Source organism: Lepidochelys olivacea (assembly GCF_965140295.1).
Source record: "Lepidochelys olivacea isolate rLepOli2 genome assembly, chromosome: 3".
Taxonomy (NCBI): Eukaryota; Metazoa; Chordata; order Testudines; family Cheloniidae; genus Lepidochelys; species Lepidochelys olivacea.
In genome coordinates this window covers 159,161,007-159,176,962 of record NC_140413.1, presented here as the reverse complement: position 1 = coordinate 159,176,962, position 15,956 = coordinate 159,161,007, and the positions used below count along the sequence as shown (strand labels likewise).

The 15,956-nt window shown below is 41.2% G+C and overlaps 1 protein-coding gene across 1 annotated transcript; it reads left to right on the top strand.

The window, feature by feature from the left end:
• Positions 1-1,016: 1,016 nt before the first annotated feature.
• SRP9 (signal recognition particle 9) lies at positions 1,017-13,775 on the top strand. Its single transcript, XM_084624868.1, has 3 exons — positions 1,017-1,182; positions 7,888-7,956; positions 11,958-13,775. The coding sequence occupies exons 1-3, from the start codon at positions 1,111-1,113 to the stop codon at positions 12,075-12,077; spliced, it is 261 nt and encodes an 86-aa protein (XP_084480994.1). The 5' UTR covers positions 1,017-1,110; the 3' UTR covers positions 12,078-13,775.
• The last annotated feature ends 2,181 nt before the right edge of the window (positions 13,776-15,956 follow it).

Sequence of the window (15,956 nt, the reverse complement as noted above, 5' to 3'; positions counted from 1 at the left end):
CCCACGCTCCCTCACCCCCTCTGCATTGTTTCATTTCCATGCAGCCTTGCTCCTTCACTATCTTTCTGCAAGGCCTCTCTCCTTTGAGGCCATATCTTTTTTTAATATCATCCCCTCAGGGATTTCCTCCCTGTTTGCCCCATGTTATCATTCACCCAGAGCAGAACCTAGCTTCTTTAAGGCCAGGGTTCAAATCTGAGCCAGAAACCTGAGGCAATGGGCTTTTAAGCTGATATAGAGTCCAAAGACATATGAACTTGCATAGCAGCCCAGTATTGCCAACACCAGTAAACGTTTCAAAATTATGATCCGAGCATCCCCCCAAAACAAAACAAAACTTGGTCTGTTTCTGAGCCCTGGGGCTGCAGTGGCTTCACATTTTCAAGATTTTTTTTCCGCAGGAAGGCGGACAGAAAAGACAGTTTGATGTGATCTAGGGCAGATTCTCACATAGTCTCCTGACCCTAGCAGCTGGGGCAGCCACCGAGGCAGCCACGACTACAAAGTTCCCCAAGGGCAGGGACTTGAAGCCACTTGCCCTGGGCCTGAGCCCCACCCCGCGGCTGACCCCTGCTCAGCCACTCACCCGGGCTGGGGCCCGCAAGAATCCAGCCGCCTGGAGGCCTGGCTGAGGGATACACACCTGAGCCCCGCAGCGGGATCCAGCCTGAGATTAGAACCAGCGACTCCGGGAGCCGCCTTCACGCCTCAGGGTTACAGCCATCGGCAGACTGGGCGGAGCAGTACAGTAGCCAATGAGTGCGCTCGCCTCCCGACAGGCGGCAAAGCGGGAGGGGCTCTTTAGGCGGAGGAGGCTGCCCGGGTAGTTCTATCCCGCCAGGCCTGCAAGTGGCGCTGTGACACGGCTGCCTGGAGCAGCAACTCTCCACAAGCCCGATAGACCCTCCCCGTGCCCGCACTTCTGCTGTCGGGGAGGGGGACCTCTCAATAATGTGCTTTGCGATTGGACAGTCTGTTTTGCCACCCATTAGAGAGGCGCGATACAGAGCATCACTCCACCCCCCGCGCCATCTTGCTGCGTGTGCGCTCGGGAGGGAGTGCTGAGCTGTGAGAGCGAGTCCGAGCCGGCCGGGAGGACCTGTTCCCGCCATGCCGCACTACCAGACCTGGGAGGAGTTCAGCCGTGCCGCCGAGAAGCTCTACCTCGCCGACCCCATGAAGGTACGGGGGGTGGGCGGGCGGAGAGCGCCTAGGGGGCGGTACCCGTCTCCTTTAGACACCGGTCAGGGCGGGCGAGGCCCCTGCCTTGCGGGTCCTGGAGGAGCGAGTTCCCCTGGGAGTGGCCGGAGGCTGGGCTGACGGGGAGCCCAGCGATTCTGGAGACCCGTCCGGGTGACTGCGTGGGGCGCCTCCCCCAGCTAGCCGCCTGCTGCGTTCCCGAGCAGAGCACGGAGCCGGCTAGGGTGACCAGACAGCAAGCGTGAAAAATAGGAGCCTATATAAGAAAAAGCCTCAAATGTCGGGATTGTCCCGATTTTATAGGGACAGTCCCGACAATCTGGTCACCCTCGAGCCAGCCGATGCCCGGGGTCTCCCAACACAATTGCCTGCTGCTGGGAAGAGCCTGAGTCGCTGCAGGTGGCATGGCAGGAATAGCCCACCCCCAGGGTAGCCTGGCCCCCGCGTAGTATCCATGAGACGTGAATCTGCCTGGGACGCCGATATGCCACGAAGCCGTCGGTGCGGTCTGCTCTTTGCGCTTCATACTGGTTCTTCTGGTCGGTCTTATTCCTCCAAACACACAAACTCTTAAAGGCCTAGATCTGGTGTGTCTGCCTTCCTCCCACTCTGAGGTGAGGTGGCACTGGTTCTTCCGATATTGGAGTCACCAGTCTTGCTTCTGTTGAGCGCACAGTGCTTCATAACAATGACTCACCCCTATCTCACTATCTGGAAGTTTTCTTTCAGAATCATCTTAATGCTCTTGTTTTAGTTTTACTCCATTACTACTTGTTCTATGACCTTAGACTTAACGCTGAGAAGGGAGAAATTATTTGTACTTTCAAATACTCTTGAATGGTTATCATGAGCCACCTTACACCCTGATCCTTTAATGGTGCTGTTCATAGGCAGACCTTATTGACTTTAGTGGGATTCTGTATCAGCCCAATGCCCTGCCTGTATGGAGGATCAGGATATTGATATTAATGATCACTGTCAAGCTGTATATGTTTAGCTCTTAGGATATATGTCACAATATTTAAGGACTAATATTAAGAGAACTTTATCTTAAAGCAAAATCTAATTTTGTAACAAACTGTAAAATGAAATTATAAAGTATTCTCTTAACTAAAACTTTAATAACATTTTTACTTTAACAACACATTTAATCCATCTGATGGCAAAAGGGGCTATATAACACGCTTGGGCCTCTTAAATGTCATAGCTGTAGTCATATTTGATGTTTTGGTAACTGGTCTGACAGCTGTATTTGAACATAGCATGTTGAGGATCAGTGCCATGCTATTTATGTGTTAAAGCTTTAAATACAGAATGTATGTATTGTTACTTTTGTTAGAAGCTTGTGTGAATTTCAATATGGCAGCTCCATATTTTGGCCCATTTATTCCTTCATAGTAATGCAGAGGATGCCATTATTGTGTGCAGCATAATTAAGTTATGTAACTTTTTCAGGAAAATTAAGTGACTTCAGGAAGGAGTACTAAACTCAACAGTTTCCTAGTCAGTGCCTGCTGTGTTAGAATAGTGTGGGTCTCCCACAGCTTAATTATTGGAATAATTCCTTCTGGTGATATATTGCTCACTCAACCTTGAGCAGTTGAGAATCCTTCTCTAATTCTTGAAAAGAGAAATTTTAATGTTGAGGTCCAATAACTCTTACTCTTTGTATTTGAAATCTGGCATTAGTACTTCAAAAAGGAAATTGTTACATTAAACTTCTTGCTATTGCCTTCTAGGAATAGGATATTTTTATTGAGATAAGATTGATATTGCAGAGTTTTTTAATAGCAGCTGTTGCATAGGCAAGTCCTGTGCAATACTATAACCAGTTCAATAGCTTCATTTTCCACTGAAGTAATGTTCATTTTTAGGTTGGCTGCATTACAGCAAATCCAGTCTATAGTTGTCTGTCACTTGACAATGACACTGCAGCAGCCTCCAATGGAGTTTTGAATAGGTGATTTGTGGAGCAGAGTGGAATCTGTGTACTGTTACTACTGTTTATTTATAAGGGAAGTGTTTCTCCATTTGGGTTATATGGAAATCTTAGTGGGAATGTCCACCTACAGTGACACTATAACTGACACATTTCAGAGTAACAGCCGTGTTAGTCTGTATTCGCAAAAAGAAAAGGAGTACTTGTGGCACCTTAGAGACTAACCAATTTATTTGAATGCAGCATTAACCATTTTAATATGACTGAATGTCACTCTGACCAGAGTTTTTCTGGTGACTGTTATGTTTTATCTAGTATGCCCCAAGAAGAAGGGAGGCAAAGCGTGCAGTGCTGTTTCTGCTATTGCCCTTTTACTTGTTAATTTAGAGCGTAGAAAAATTTACTTGAAACCTGTTAGCCAGAGTGAACAATATATATGCTGCCTTGCTCCTGTGGCTATGGCCTCCAAAGCCATATGCCCTGATGTGTATATTACAACTGGTTACATTTAAAAATGAAACATATATTTAAATGCCCTTTCTTGCTTTTGTCATATTTTGACATCATTCCAAGCTTTTTTCCTTGTTCCTTTTATGGGTTTTTTTTGCTCTTCCTGATCTTTCCCTAGATTGTGTTCTCTCTTCCCCATAGTTTCTTCTTTCTTCTGTCAAATCTTTCTATTTCCTTGCATTTAAGTTCACCACAGTACTCTTTCACTCATCCAAATAATACATTTGTCCCTATCCCTAAACACCTGGATTGTAATTTTGCTGGACACCAGTCTGGAGGACTAAAGGCTAGTTATACCCTGGTGACAATGGGGTTAGGGAGGAAAGGGGCTACTGTCCAGGAACAGTGCTCCAGTACTCTGCTTCCCTGCCCCGCCCGGTCAGGAGGAGTTCAGCAAATCTACTACACACCCCTCCTTGGCCTAACCTGTTTGGGTTGCTGGAAAGGAGCATTCTTCTGAGGCCTTTTCCTCTGCACTCCATCCCCTCCAGAGCTGTCTTTCGCTGTGAAAGTGGGTAATGTCTTTCCTGCTCTACCCCTTCCTCAAGCTCTTTGCTTATGTAATGGAGGAATGATCTCTATCTTACACGATTCCTCAGTTTTTTAGCTCCCAGGGGCACATCAGCCCACTACTTTGCTTCTTGTCAAGTTTCTGCTTGACTACTCCCTCAGCTCACGAAAGCTTATGCTCTAATAAATTGGTTAGTCTCTAAGGTGCCACAAGTACTCCTTTTCTTTTTGCGAATACAGACTAACATGGCTGTTACTCTGAAACCTAGCAGTATGAAATTGACCTGATACTTGTCAGTTAAACTGTTTCCCAAAGAGTTCTGAATAGCAACTGCAAAGGTGATCCCTCTTAGCTTTCCCAGAGCAGCAGAGTGAAACTGTGAGCAACATGATGGGTATTGGAACTATTTTCTGCAGATATAGGAAAATAGCATTGCATTGTCTTGCATTTAGTTATCATTTGGAAGGTTCTCTAAAACTATAAGAATTAGAAATAAATATATATATATATATATATATATATATATATATATATATTTTTTTTTTTAAATGAAAGGTTAGATTCTGTGGAAGTTGATGGTACTTGCCAGGAAAGCTTCCTATTTGCTATGGATGAGTGGATTTTTCAAGGTCTATGCTAATATTCTTTGGGAAGGGGGTTCAATGGCAGGGAGAAAAGAAAGGAGTCTAAAAAAAAAAAAACCAAAAAAAAATCTTTAAGGTATCAGTTACCAATTAGCATAAAAGCATAATGCTTTTCAGTAAGCAGGCATTTAAGATTTGATTTGGCAAATGCTGAAAGTGGTTTGTGGGACACATTTCAAAAGTTATTTGAGCATAAGCTTTCGTGAGCTACAGCTCACTTCATCTCTTCTCTCCCCTCCTCTCCTCCCCCGTGGGTATACTAAGGCCAGTATAGCTCCAGTTTATTAGATTCCTTCTCTTGAAAGGAAAAGGAGGATAGTAATTGCTAGGTTCCATTATATGCAACTGTCTTCTTGCACTAATATTGCATACTGGGTTAAATCTGTTTAAAGGATATCTTCATAAACAAGAAACTAGCTACCTTGGGTACTTGGATTATACCTATCTGTTTTTTAAGATTATTTCAATGTTGATAGTCGGGATTTACAAAATTTACTGAACACCTACCAAGCCAGAGGCTGATGTGGAAGTTCATGGTGGAGGAAAACCAGTTAGGTCCTGGTAAAAATCTGTTTATACTAGTACTTGTGAAGGAGAGGGTGCTGGAGTTCTTCTGAGATGCCATTCCTGAACCTTGCTCAGGAGTCTTTCTGTCACTGACTAGTAAGTGTCTGTCTGATAAGTTTATTTAAAACTACCCTCCTACCCACCCAGCTGTCCTTTTGGCTTCTGTAAAGAAGCAGCTGTCTTCTCCCATATATCCTAAAACCACCTGACTTCTGCAAGGATATGGGGTTTTCACTGCTTTGCTGTGTGGGGGGTGTCCTCCTCTGGCTGTTCTAATAATCTCTGCTATTCTACCCTTCCATCTCATCTAAGTAATCACATGAGACACGTCCTGTAGAATCAGAGAGCCTCAAAAGTATTTAGAAATATGATCTTTCCTTTTCCACTCTTGTTCCAGTGGAATGTAGCTGTCATAGTCAAGGGAGAAGCAATCTCTTGAGTAACTAAGGCTAGTCCTGTGAGGAGGAACTAAGAAGACAAGGACCTTGAACTGCTTTTTTTATTTAATGGGGTACCATTGCAGAGAGTGAAGCACCAGGGCTGCGTGTTAATAATGACCAGATTGCTGTGTCCTGTACCATTTGGAACTTTTTCAAGGTGTATATGGCTTCATTTCTAGAAATAAGTTGCAATCAAATTTGGAGGTCACAAATGCATAGATCACCATGGGCAGTCCTACATTCAGTAGGATGGAGTACAGTCTTCTGGCCAGATGTAGATGGAAGTGGACTTCTTTTGTCAAAATGGTTTTGGGGTATTGAATACATTGAGGAATCCAAAAGGATCCAAGCCTGCAGACAGGCTTAATCAGAGAGCAGATGCCTTCAATAGCTGGGGATATCATAGAAGGCAATTTCTTCAAAGTGCTTCCCTCTTTTCCAAGAAGCAGCCGGGTGAAATTGAGAATTCTTTCTGGTTTCATTGTTGTCCATAGGGTTCTGATTTTAGCAGATTTGAAACTGATAGCCTTATCAGTTTCTGGTTGGGAAAACTATTAACAGCAGAGGCATTGGAATAATCTGCCCACCGACTCATTAAACTCAAATAACTTCCTTGGTTGGTGTTTGGAAGGATTTCTTTACCACAGTGGCTAAAACCTTTTTTAATATTAAGGTTTAGATACTGCAGAAATTAATAGCATAATGTTGAGCTGACCCCTTCCACATTTACCACAGCGAGTAGCAAAAATGAATTTTTTCAATTCATTCCAATGTGAGAATCGCTCTGAAAAGTTGAGTGGAACATTTTAAGTTAAGCATAGTTTTCTTTAGTATACGTCCCCACTAACATGGCTGTGGGGGTGGGGAGACAAGGGATGTCTCAACATTTTAATTGGTCTCCTCTAAAATTATTTCGCCTTTATGAAGTCCTCCTTCTTCTCTGAAGATATGACTAAGTGTATTGCAGATGCCATGGATTATGTGCGTTGCAACAAGGACCATTTGATGTTAAAACTGGTGTAGAAAGTAGTTGACCCTACGAGTCTCTTATTACACTACCTATCTAGTCGTCTTGACCTCAGACCACTTAGAGACTTCAAAGTGGGGGAGCCTGGCAGCTTTCCTTGTATGTTAGTGACAGTGTATGAGACAAATCCTGACTTAGAAGAAATGTTTACCCTTAAGCATGTGATGATCATAGCATTTCTGGTCCCTTTTCTGAGCCAGTCCCGTAATCTCCATTCCACAAACCAAATGGGTAGCTAGATGATTCCCAGTTGTAATTAATCCTCCCCCATCCTACCTATATCTCTTGGGGGAATGTCTGCATAGCAAAAAAAAAAAAAAAAAACCCTATGGCTAGCCTATGCCAGCCGGCTCAGGTTGCGGAGCTGTGTCCTTGCTGTGTAGGCTTCCGGGCTTGGGCTGGAGCCTGGGCTCTGGGTCCTGCGGGATGGGAGGGTCCCATAACCCAGAAGCCTACACAGCAAGGAAACCGCCTGAGCCAGCTGGCACAGACTAGCCACAGATTTTTCTTTGCTGTGTAGACGTATCCTTGGTATCAAACCTGTAACATTCCTTTCCCCCATGGCCTCTCTTATACCAGACCCAAAGCACTCCTTGACTCAGTGTTGGACACCTGGGGAGCGATGTTGTAAATAAAAAGATATTTTCCCCCCAGTCGGACTTGGATCTAACCATGTTGATCTTCTACAGTAGAACCTCAGTTATGAACACCAAAGTTATGAAATAACCAGTCAACCACACAAATAAAAAGCAAGTACAGTACAGTGTTAAATGTAAACTACTTTAAAAAAAAGGCGGGGGGGGAGGAAACCCCCCTTTTTGTTGAAACAAAAACTTTCCTGAGCATTGAGGAATCAAACAGTAAACATTTTGGTAATGCATAGGTTCTAAGTGAAATGGATCACGAATTGACAAGTAGTTTTCTTGATCAAACCAAATTAAATGTAAAATAACACCTTTTTAAATATTAAGTTGTTCTATGCTAGAAAATCTTTGTGTGATGTGAAAACCTTGTCTATCAGTAATTCCTAAAATGTTTTCTCATTTCAGGTGCGTGTGGTTCTTAAATACCGACACTGTGATGGGAATCTGTGTATCAAAGTAACAGATGATGTAGTTGTAAGTAAAGAATGTTGTGACCGTAAAGCTTGATTCTGCAAGCTTGTATTTTAAGACCGTCTATCATTTAATTTGAGTGTAAAAATTGCTATGAGAACTTCATATATAGATGGTTCTGTAAGCTAACTTTCTCAAACCACCAAGCTTCTTGTACTCGGAGTATGTGTTTGAGAGCCTCTGATGCTAGCTTGGTACCCTATTCTGCACCCACTGAGTCTGAGACAAAGTTCCTAATGATTTCAAGGAGAATAGGATTGGGTCCTTATTTCCCTTTAAGGGAACTTACTGGGTTTCTTTTGAGGGATATAACTGAAAATGCTGCTATTCTTATTTTGCTTGTATAAAAGTCTTGCAGTTAAAGGTAACTCCTTTCTTTAGTTTGTGTGGTAATGAGAAAAACAAAAAACCACTACCAGAGAGGGGAAATGAATAAGGCTAGGTCTAACTAGAAAAGGTTTGCTGGTATAGCTATTCTCGCAAACCCTCCTAGTGTAGAGACCCCTTATACCACCATAAAAGGGCTTTTGGCAGTATAACTTACACTGCTTTGAGTAAAATAAGCTCTACTGGCAAAAGCACTTTTTTATGGTGTGTTAACTCCATCTGCAGTAGGGCTTTTGCCAGCACAGAAATGCCCCCTTCCCCCCCCCCCAAACAAAAAAAAACAAAAAACAAACAAACAAACCCCATATCCCTTCCTAATGTTGTATTGGCAAAAATTTCTGGTGTTGAACTGTCCTGAAAGTCTAAAACTTTTAAATATTTAATGTACACGTTTGTTTGTTGGCATAAAATGTAAATAAGGGAGACTTTCAGTGGAGCATATTTTATAACGCAATCAAGAAACTTCACTGAAGTGAGGAAAAGACAAACTGCAAACAAACACAAAATTCTAGATATTGATCCTCTCACCCAACACCCCACAGAAGCTTGGAGAAATAACCTGGTATCTGGCTAATCCACTTTTCATAGGGGTCTCTATGAATGCAGTATTGCCAACTCTAATTATTTTATCATGACTCTTGTGATTTTTTTTTTGGGGGTGTTTTAAGTCATCTGAAAACATGATGAAAGGCTGCCAACTCACAAAATTTCCCTTTATACAAAGTGGCCCCATCTCCTGTTACTTTCAGTGGGATTGAAGCTAGCAAGATAGACAGGGAAATGGTAGCCCATATGCATGTGGAAAAGCTGCCCTTAATATAGTTGGCTGCCACTTCCCACTGTTTTCAGTTAAACTACAGCTATGCCTACAGGTAAAATGGCTGTCACTCTGGTTTAGGGGCTAGACAGGACACAGGGGTTGAAGAGCAGCAGACACATTAAAAGGTGGATGGAAAGAATGCAGTAGGAGCTGGACTCGAGAGCTGCAGGGGATATTGCAGAGGTCTGAAGCAACGGGAGGCAGGGGAGAAGTTGGGGGTAGAAAGTGTTGTCCAGTCTCAGGCTGCTCTGTAAAGAGGGGTCAATAGTTCTTTCAAATTTAAGCCTACTTCTCTCTTACTCAAATGTCCTGTATAACCCCAATAAATCGGACTGAATTCAAAAGTTGATGTTAGAGCCTGCATCTTTTATGACAATACCATATGATCAGCTATATGTTCAGTGGCATCTCTTGGGAGTATTTCTCACACATTCTTGTAACCTTTCCTCCCCTGAATTAGAATGCAGCAGGGCTTTTTTTTTTTAAATGGCTTTAGCATTTAGTGTCTCCTCTAGCTGACTTCTGTCCAAACACGCTGGACGGATGTTTAGGAAAGGGAGGAGTGTAGGAGCAAGAGGAAAGGGCAACACACAGAACAATAAAGAAGGGCGAACAGCACGTGTAATAGTTCATATTGCTAGTAGTTTGCCTTTTAAGATACTGTTTCTTCAGGGTTGAGGCAAACTAAATCCATCTAGTCTGTGCAGGCTCCTCCTAGAAGAGTTGATCAGTGTCACAGAGACCAGACTGTGGAGGAGAAATAGTCAGGCATCTGTGGATGGCTAATTACAGTACAAGGAATGGGCTCTGAAGGCTAGAGGGATGTTGAGTTAGGGACATTCTTAATTGAAAAGACAGATTTGTTAGGAGAAATCCCACAAAGTAGGAAATTTGGGGTAAGTTGAATCCTGAGCTTAATGTAGTTTAAAACAGCCCCACTTTACTCTCATCTGCTTGTCACCAAATCAGTGGTCAACTTTACTGACAAAGGCAAGTTTTACTGCTGTTCACTCTGCAGAGGCAGTATAGCTGTGGAAAGACTGAAGTAGGTTCTGTACTGCATGCCTTAGTTTAAAGAAGTTTTAATTGAATTTAATGCGAGTAAAGCTGCTGTATTGACAGCCCTGGAGACTGAAGCTTTCTATTTTTATTCCTTTGCTAAATCAATCTGGACAGCTGGGTTGTTGTATTCATGCTATACAGACAGAGGGAACTAATCATTCTTGACAGAAATGTTGGCTATATTCCAAGTCACCTGCTGTTTCAGCTGGTATCCCCAAATCCATGAGCTGCCTCTTAGGCAAACAAAAGTATTTGTGGCCTCTAGCTGCAGTAAATTTAAAATTCCAGTTTGCCAAGCATCAGTACGAGTGTCTAGTATGTAATTATGATCAGACAGTGGCATCTTATTTCTGTTTATAATGTGCAATGGGGAGGGAAAACCTCACATGAAGAGAACTTCTCCTTATCTTAATCAGCCAGGTGGTTCTCTGATTCTTCAAAGCTTCTCTATAGGGAAATACCTCTTGATCATAGAGACAATGCATTATCGCCAAAGACGAAAAAATCTTGAATTTTGTTCACTTCTAAGCAATGCTTAATCTGTCACTGCTAGTGACAAAATAAGTATATCCCTAAAAGTATGAAGATCTAAGCTGGGGAAATGCAAGGAAAGAATAATTTCTAGTTCAAAAAATCCGCTTTGGTGATTACAGAACACCGAAAGGAAAGAATCTGTTTCATGTGTTACCACAACAATTTCTTCCATCACAGGGCAGCTTTTGGCCTGCTGCTGAGATTGTGTGGTTTTTGTTGTTGTTGAGAACTCCTCTCATTATGAAAAGAGACCTTAGCCTTTGCAGAAAAGTTTAGGCAAAAGAGAATAAATGTAAACCCCCTTTAGTGTTAAAATACACCATTTCTCTGAATCAAACCTCAATCTTTTGTATCCTGCTTAAGTTTTTCATTGAACAATTAGACTGTAGTTCACGGGTTTTTGTGCTAACCACCTGGACTGTGGTCCTTTGTAGAAGATACTTGAAAGCTCAGTAGTGCTTGTGTAATCATGAGACAAGTTAGACTGAGGGAAGCAAGCTCATTAAACTTGATCTGACCGCTAGAATATTCACACTTCAAATAGAATGTAAACATGTACAGCACATTGCTAAAGGGGAAAGACAAAACTATTAATATGAGTTTAGAGTGGATGTAAACTACAGCTGTTTAATATTATCCAGAAAGTTATGCATAGTGCTCTAAGGAATGTCAGTACTAAAAAGATGTTAAGTAGGCATATATTAATTTATTCCAGATTGTTTTCTCTTAGTGTTACACAGATTTTTATCTGTATACAACATTGAATATAATGCACTGTATTCAATGCTAGCCTTACGGCACCCAAGATTTTTGCAAGTTACAGTGAGGCTTTAGAACAGTGGAGTTCTAAGTGCAAACTGCATGCTTGATTTTTTTCAAAACAGAAAGCAGTCCCTAGCATTGAGTTTGCAGTGTTAATGCAGACACTTTATATGGGGGACCCAAGGAAGATGGATTTATTTTATATATTAAATAATTGAGTAATTTGTCATAGAGTTGGAAGTTAAGGGTAGCTTTATGTTGCCCCTTCACGTGTGGGACACAGTACAGATGGCATTGATCAGAGTCCTTGAAGTCTTTCACTTTGTAGTGTAATCTTTCTGGTGTCAGAAATATGTGAAATTAATATTGAAACTATAAATCATCACAGATATGAATAGCTTGAAATAAAACCTGATATTCACTAACTTTCTTTTGACAGTGTCTGCTATATAGAACAGACCAGGCTCAAGATGTAAAGAAGATTGAGAAATTCCACAGTCAGCTAATGCGACTCATGGTAGCTAAGGAATCCCGCAGTGCTGCCATGGAAACAGACTGAATTGCTGAAAGTAAAATGAAAGCTCCAGTCATATTTCACGGGAAGAAAATATCACTTGGATTTGAGCAAACATTTGGGACAGGAGATGTTTTATGTAACGAAGTGGACTATGAAAAGTCTGAAGCATTTTTTTCCTCGCCCTAGACTCCACTTCAGATAACTAGGAAAATAAATGCTTTCAGTGGAAAGCCTCTATTTATTTTTGAAAATTAAGCAAGAAAAATATATCCTCCATGGAAAATATTCTTACTAGTCTTGCTTAACATACCTTTAACCTGTAAATATTTTCTTTTGTAAATCTACAATACTCTAATTTGAAAATGAAAGGAAACAAGTGTATCCCTCTGGAAAGTGAGAGCATGTCTTGATCTTATTTGCATTCATATACCTGTGCTCGTGTATTTTCACAAATGAGAAAATGTATATTAATCTGACCCACTAATACGATAACTGTAAAACTGGATCTAATAACCTTTTACATCTAATGATATATTATAACAATTTAGAAATAGAACAGACATCTTCTAAATTAAAATTGCCAAAAATTTTGTGTAATATTGTGCAACTAGCAAGTTTTTACGTAAAAGGTTTCTAGCTTTTAATATTATGGCCATATGGTGTATAACACTTCTAAAAGCCTGTGCATAATGGTTCCACAGAACACATTCTAGATTGCTGGTTCAAATACAAAGTTGTCATTCATCAGATCCTCACCATCTGAAAACTGTTCAGTAGCCTATGTGAAGCTGGAAGGTCCCAATCCAGTTATCAAGCAAGTGTTCATATAAAAAGAATCAAGGTCATATTTAAAAGTAGTTGGCAGAGAGGTAGAGGTTTGACTCCCAGGGCAGAGTTGAGGCATGCTAGAGAGGACACTATGGAAGCTTCCACATGTAATGCCCAGGATGTGACCTGTTCTGTAGATAAATTACTTCAGTGTCCAAGTCTTAGTACTTGCCAATGTTACATTCACTTTAATTTAAAAAAAAAGTAGACTGTAACAACTTGAATTCACAAGTGCTAACATGTTTACCAAACTTATACCTTAAACATCAAAGCAAAAGAATGTAGTCAGTCTTGACACGCATGTGGCTTAAGAAGCAATGTTTCTTATTGCTACCTTTGTTTAATGGTAGAAGATTCTGTTTACTCTTCTCTTGAACGCTTCCTGCTTGAAGACCAAAATGTTGGAGTTGGACACTTGCTTTGAATAGATACTGTATACTGTTGTGAACTGAACTCCATTTGGTTAAATGCCAAACTGACTTCCTGTATATAACCATTCTACTACTGTAACTGAGTTTTCTCCTACGCTAATATTTTGGTCAACTCCAAACCTTTAAAAGAAAAGAGCTTGCAAACTGAGTGTAAATGCTGTACTTAAATACTAGTTATCTGCTCTATTTTTTTAATAGAAACAATTGAGTTCTCAAACTTAACTGGTAATGTTGCTACTTAGAAGGAATGGAATTCCCAGTTTTTTGCCAAAGGTTTCATAAATACCCACAGTTAGTTTATTCCATTAAATTATTCTTTCAGTAGAATGTTACATATTATTGGAAGATATTTTAGCATGTCGAACTGCCGTTTGCCATCTTGAGTTCTGGCCTGTAAGGTTTGACGTCAGCAAAATACATTCAAACCAAGACAAAGGCTCTAATGAAGTCTTATTGCTTGGATATTTTGTCATGTCAACAAGACTGAGTTTGTTTTTGTGTCCTCCCCTGCCTTCTGTCCTGTTCCCCACAAAAGCACTGGTTTCTATTTCAACTTTACTTCCTCATCCTGTTTAATGAGTGTGATGTTGAGGATGGGTGTGCATGGAGGTCTTAGATTGTGTACATATTTCTGAAGTAAAGCAAGCGTAATACTCTTACAAAACTAAGGATAGTGGCATATAAAATGTAAAAGTCCTAAATCTGGACAAAAACTGACCTATACCTGCCTCCATAATGCTGAGGATTTTTTTAATAGGTACTTCAAATGATCTTAAAGTTTACAAGTATTAGAACAACATAGTGTTTTTAGAGTAGTTTGTTTTAAACCTACTGCACCTTTCTTAAGCATTCTTGTGCACTAAAGCACAAGGCTATCCTCTCCTAGAGCAGCAGTTCTCAAACTGTGGGTCGGGACCCCAAAGTGGGTCATGACCCTGTTTTAATGTGGTCACCAGGGCTGGCATTAGCCTTCCTGGGGCTGAGGCATAAGCTTAAATCCAAGCCCCGCCGCCCAGGGCTGAAGCTCGAGGGCTTCAGGTTCTAGGCCCCCTGCCTGGTACTGAAGCCATTGAGGTTCAGCTTTGATACCACACCCTGCCCAGGGCAGTGGGGCTTTGGCTCCTCCCCTCTTCCCCCGCTCCTCGGGTCAGCGAGGCTTGGGTGGGCTTAGGCTTTCGTCCCCCCTCCTGGGGTCATGTTGTAATTTTTGTTGTCAGAAGGGGGTCATGGTACAATGAAGTTTGAGAAGCCCTGTCCTATAGGGTTATTTGCATACAGGAAAAGCATACAGTACAGAACTAAGGACAGATTTAAATATGCTCTCTGCAAGCAAAATGGATACAGGGGACAAATGAAGTACACTAATAGTTTTCTCCAGATGTTGTTCCTGGAAGGCGTTATGTAGACAGGCAACATGTCAGAAGGTGTATTCTCAATCTGCCTTTCAGTACTAAATTTAACAGTAGTGTTCTACTGTGGACATGATCATTAGGATGGAGTTTTACTGTAGCTTAAGATCCCACTGTTTCTTCTAAATATGATCTTCTTTAAAGTTAGACTAAATTAGAAATGCATTTAATCCTTGGGAGAAAAGTCCAGAGCATAATAGTCAATTTGGCAAACTAGCCATGAAATGCCAGTAACACCGCAATCTGCTATCCCCCTGGTTCATTTGACTTGTGGAGACTTCCAGCAAGGGTACATACTACAGAGATGTTGGTAACAAGGCTTTTTACTGTTCATGGATTTCAATCAGTGAGTTGATCTGTGTCCTACTGCCAGTCACCTGTGTCATCCAACTATTGTGGTCCATATTTTTCATTAAGCTGTGTTGGCCATATAGCATAGATCTTCATGGAGATTTTAATTGGACTCCATGTGGGACTCAGTCTGTCCTTTGTTTTAGTGTTGTAATTCTCTCGATTGTTTTTTTTTTTTTTCATTAGACTATCTTCTCTTGATCCTCCAAAGGAAGAGGTGAAACCCTTACTCCCACTGGTTTGGGATATGTTTATTCTTATGTGAAGCTATGTCCTTTCTACTTTCCTGTGGAAGTTCAAACTCTAGCTGGTGTGTGTATATCAATCAACAATTTTTATAAAAGTTAGACCCTTGAATGCAGGAAGGTACTTAACTGAGCTAGAAAAGTGGGAGTTTAGTCACAAATTTAATTTTATTCTTTTAAAGCTTCTAGTGGAAGAAGCCAAGTGCCTAAGTCACTTCTGCAAATGGAATTTAGCATTCTAGGGGCTTCAGGACCATTTTGAAAATGTTACTGCTGTTTTAAAAAAAAAAGGTCTTAGTAATTTACTCTATATTATATAAAAGCATGCAGAATACTCAACACATTTTAGTTTTAGTTGACCAGGAAGGAGACAATCTCTTGGTTTCTGGGTGAGACACCTAGGAGCACTCTCAATTTTAAGTAGAGGATTTTCAAGATTCAGAGAGTCTGATCTTTATAGGAAGACTAAGTTGTCATAAGGTTCAGTTACTCCTACAATATGAAAAAATAAGAAGACCATCCTTATCAAGCAAAGTGACAACTGAGGTGAAGGAGAGATTTGCTTCAGTAAGGTCTGCAACACAACTGTGTTGTCTCATAGTATTCCTTCCCTCCAGTTTTCTGGTCAGTTCTTCTATTTTGCTAAAGATTTTTACC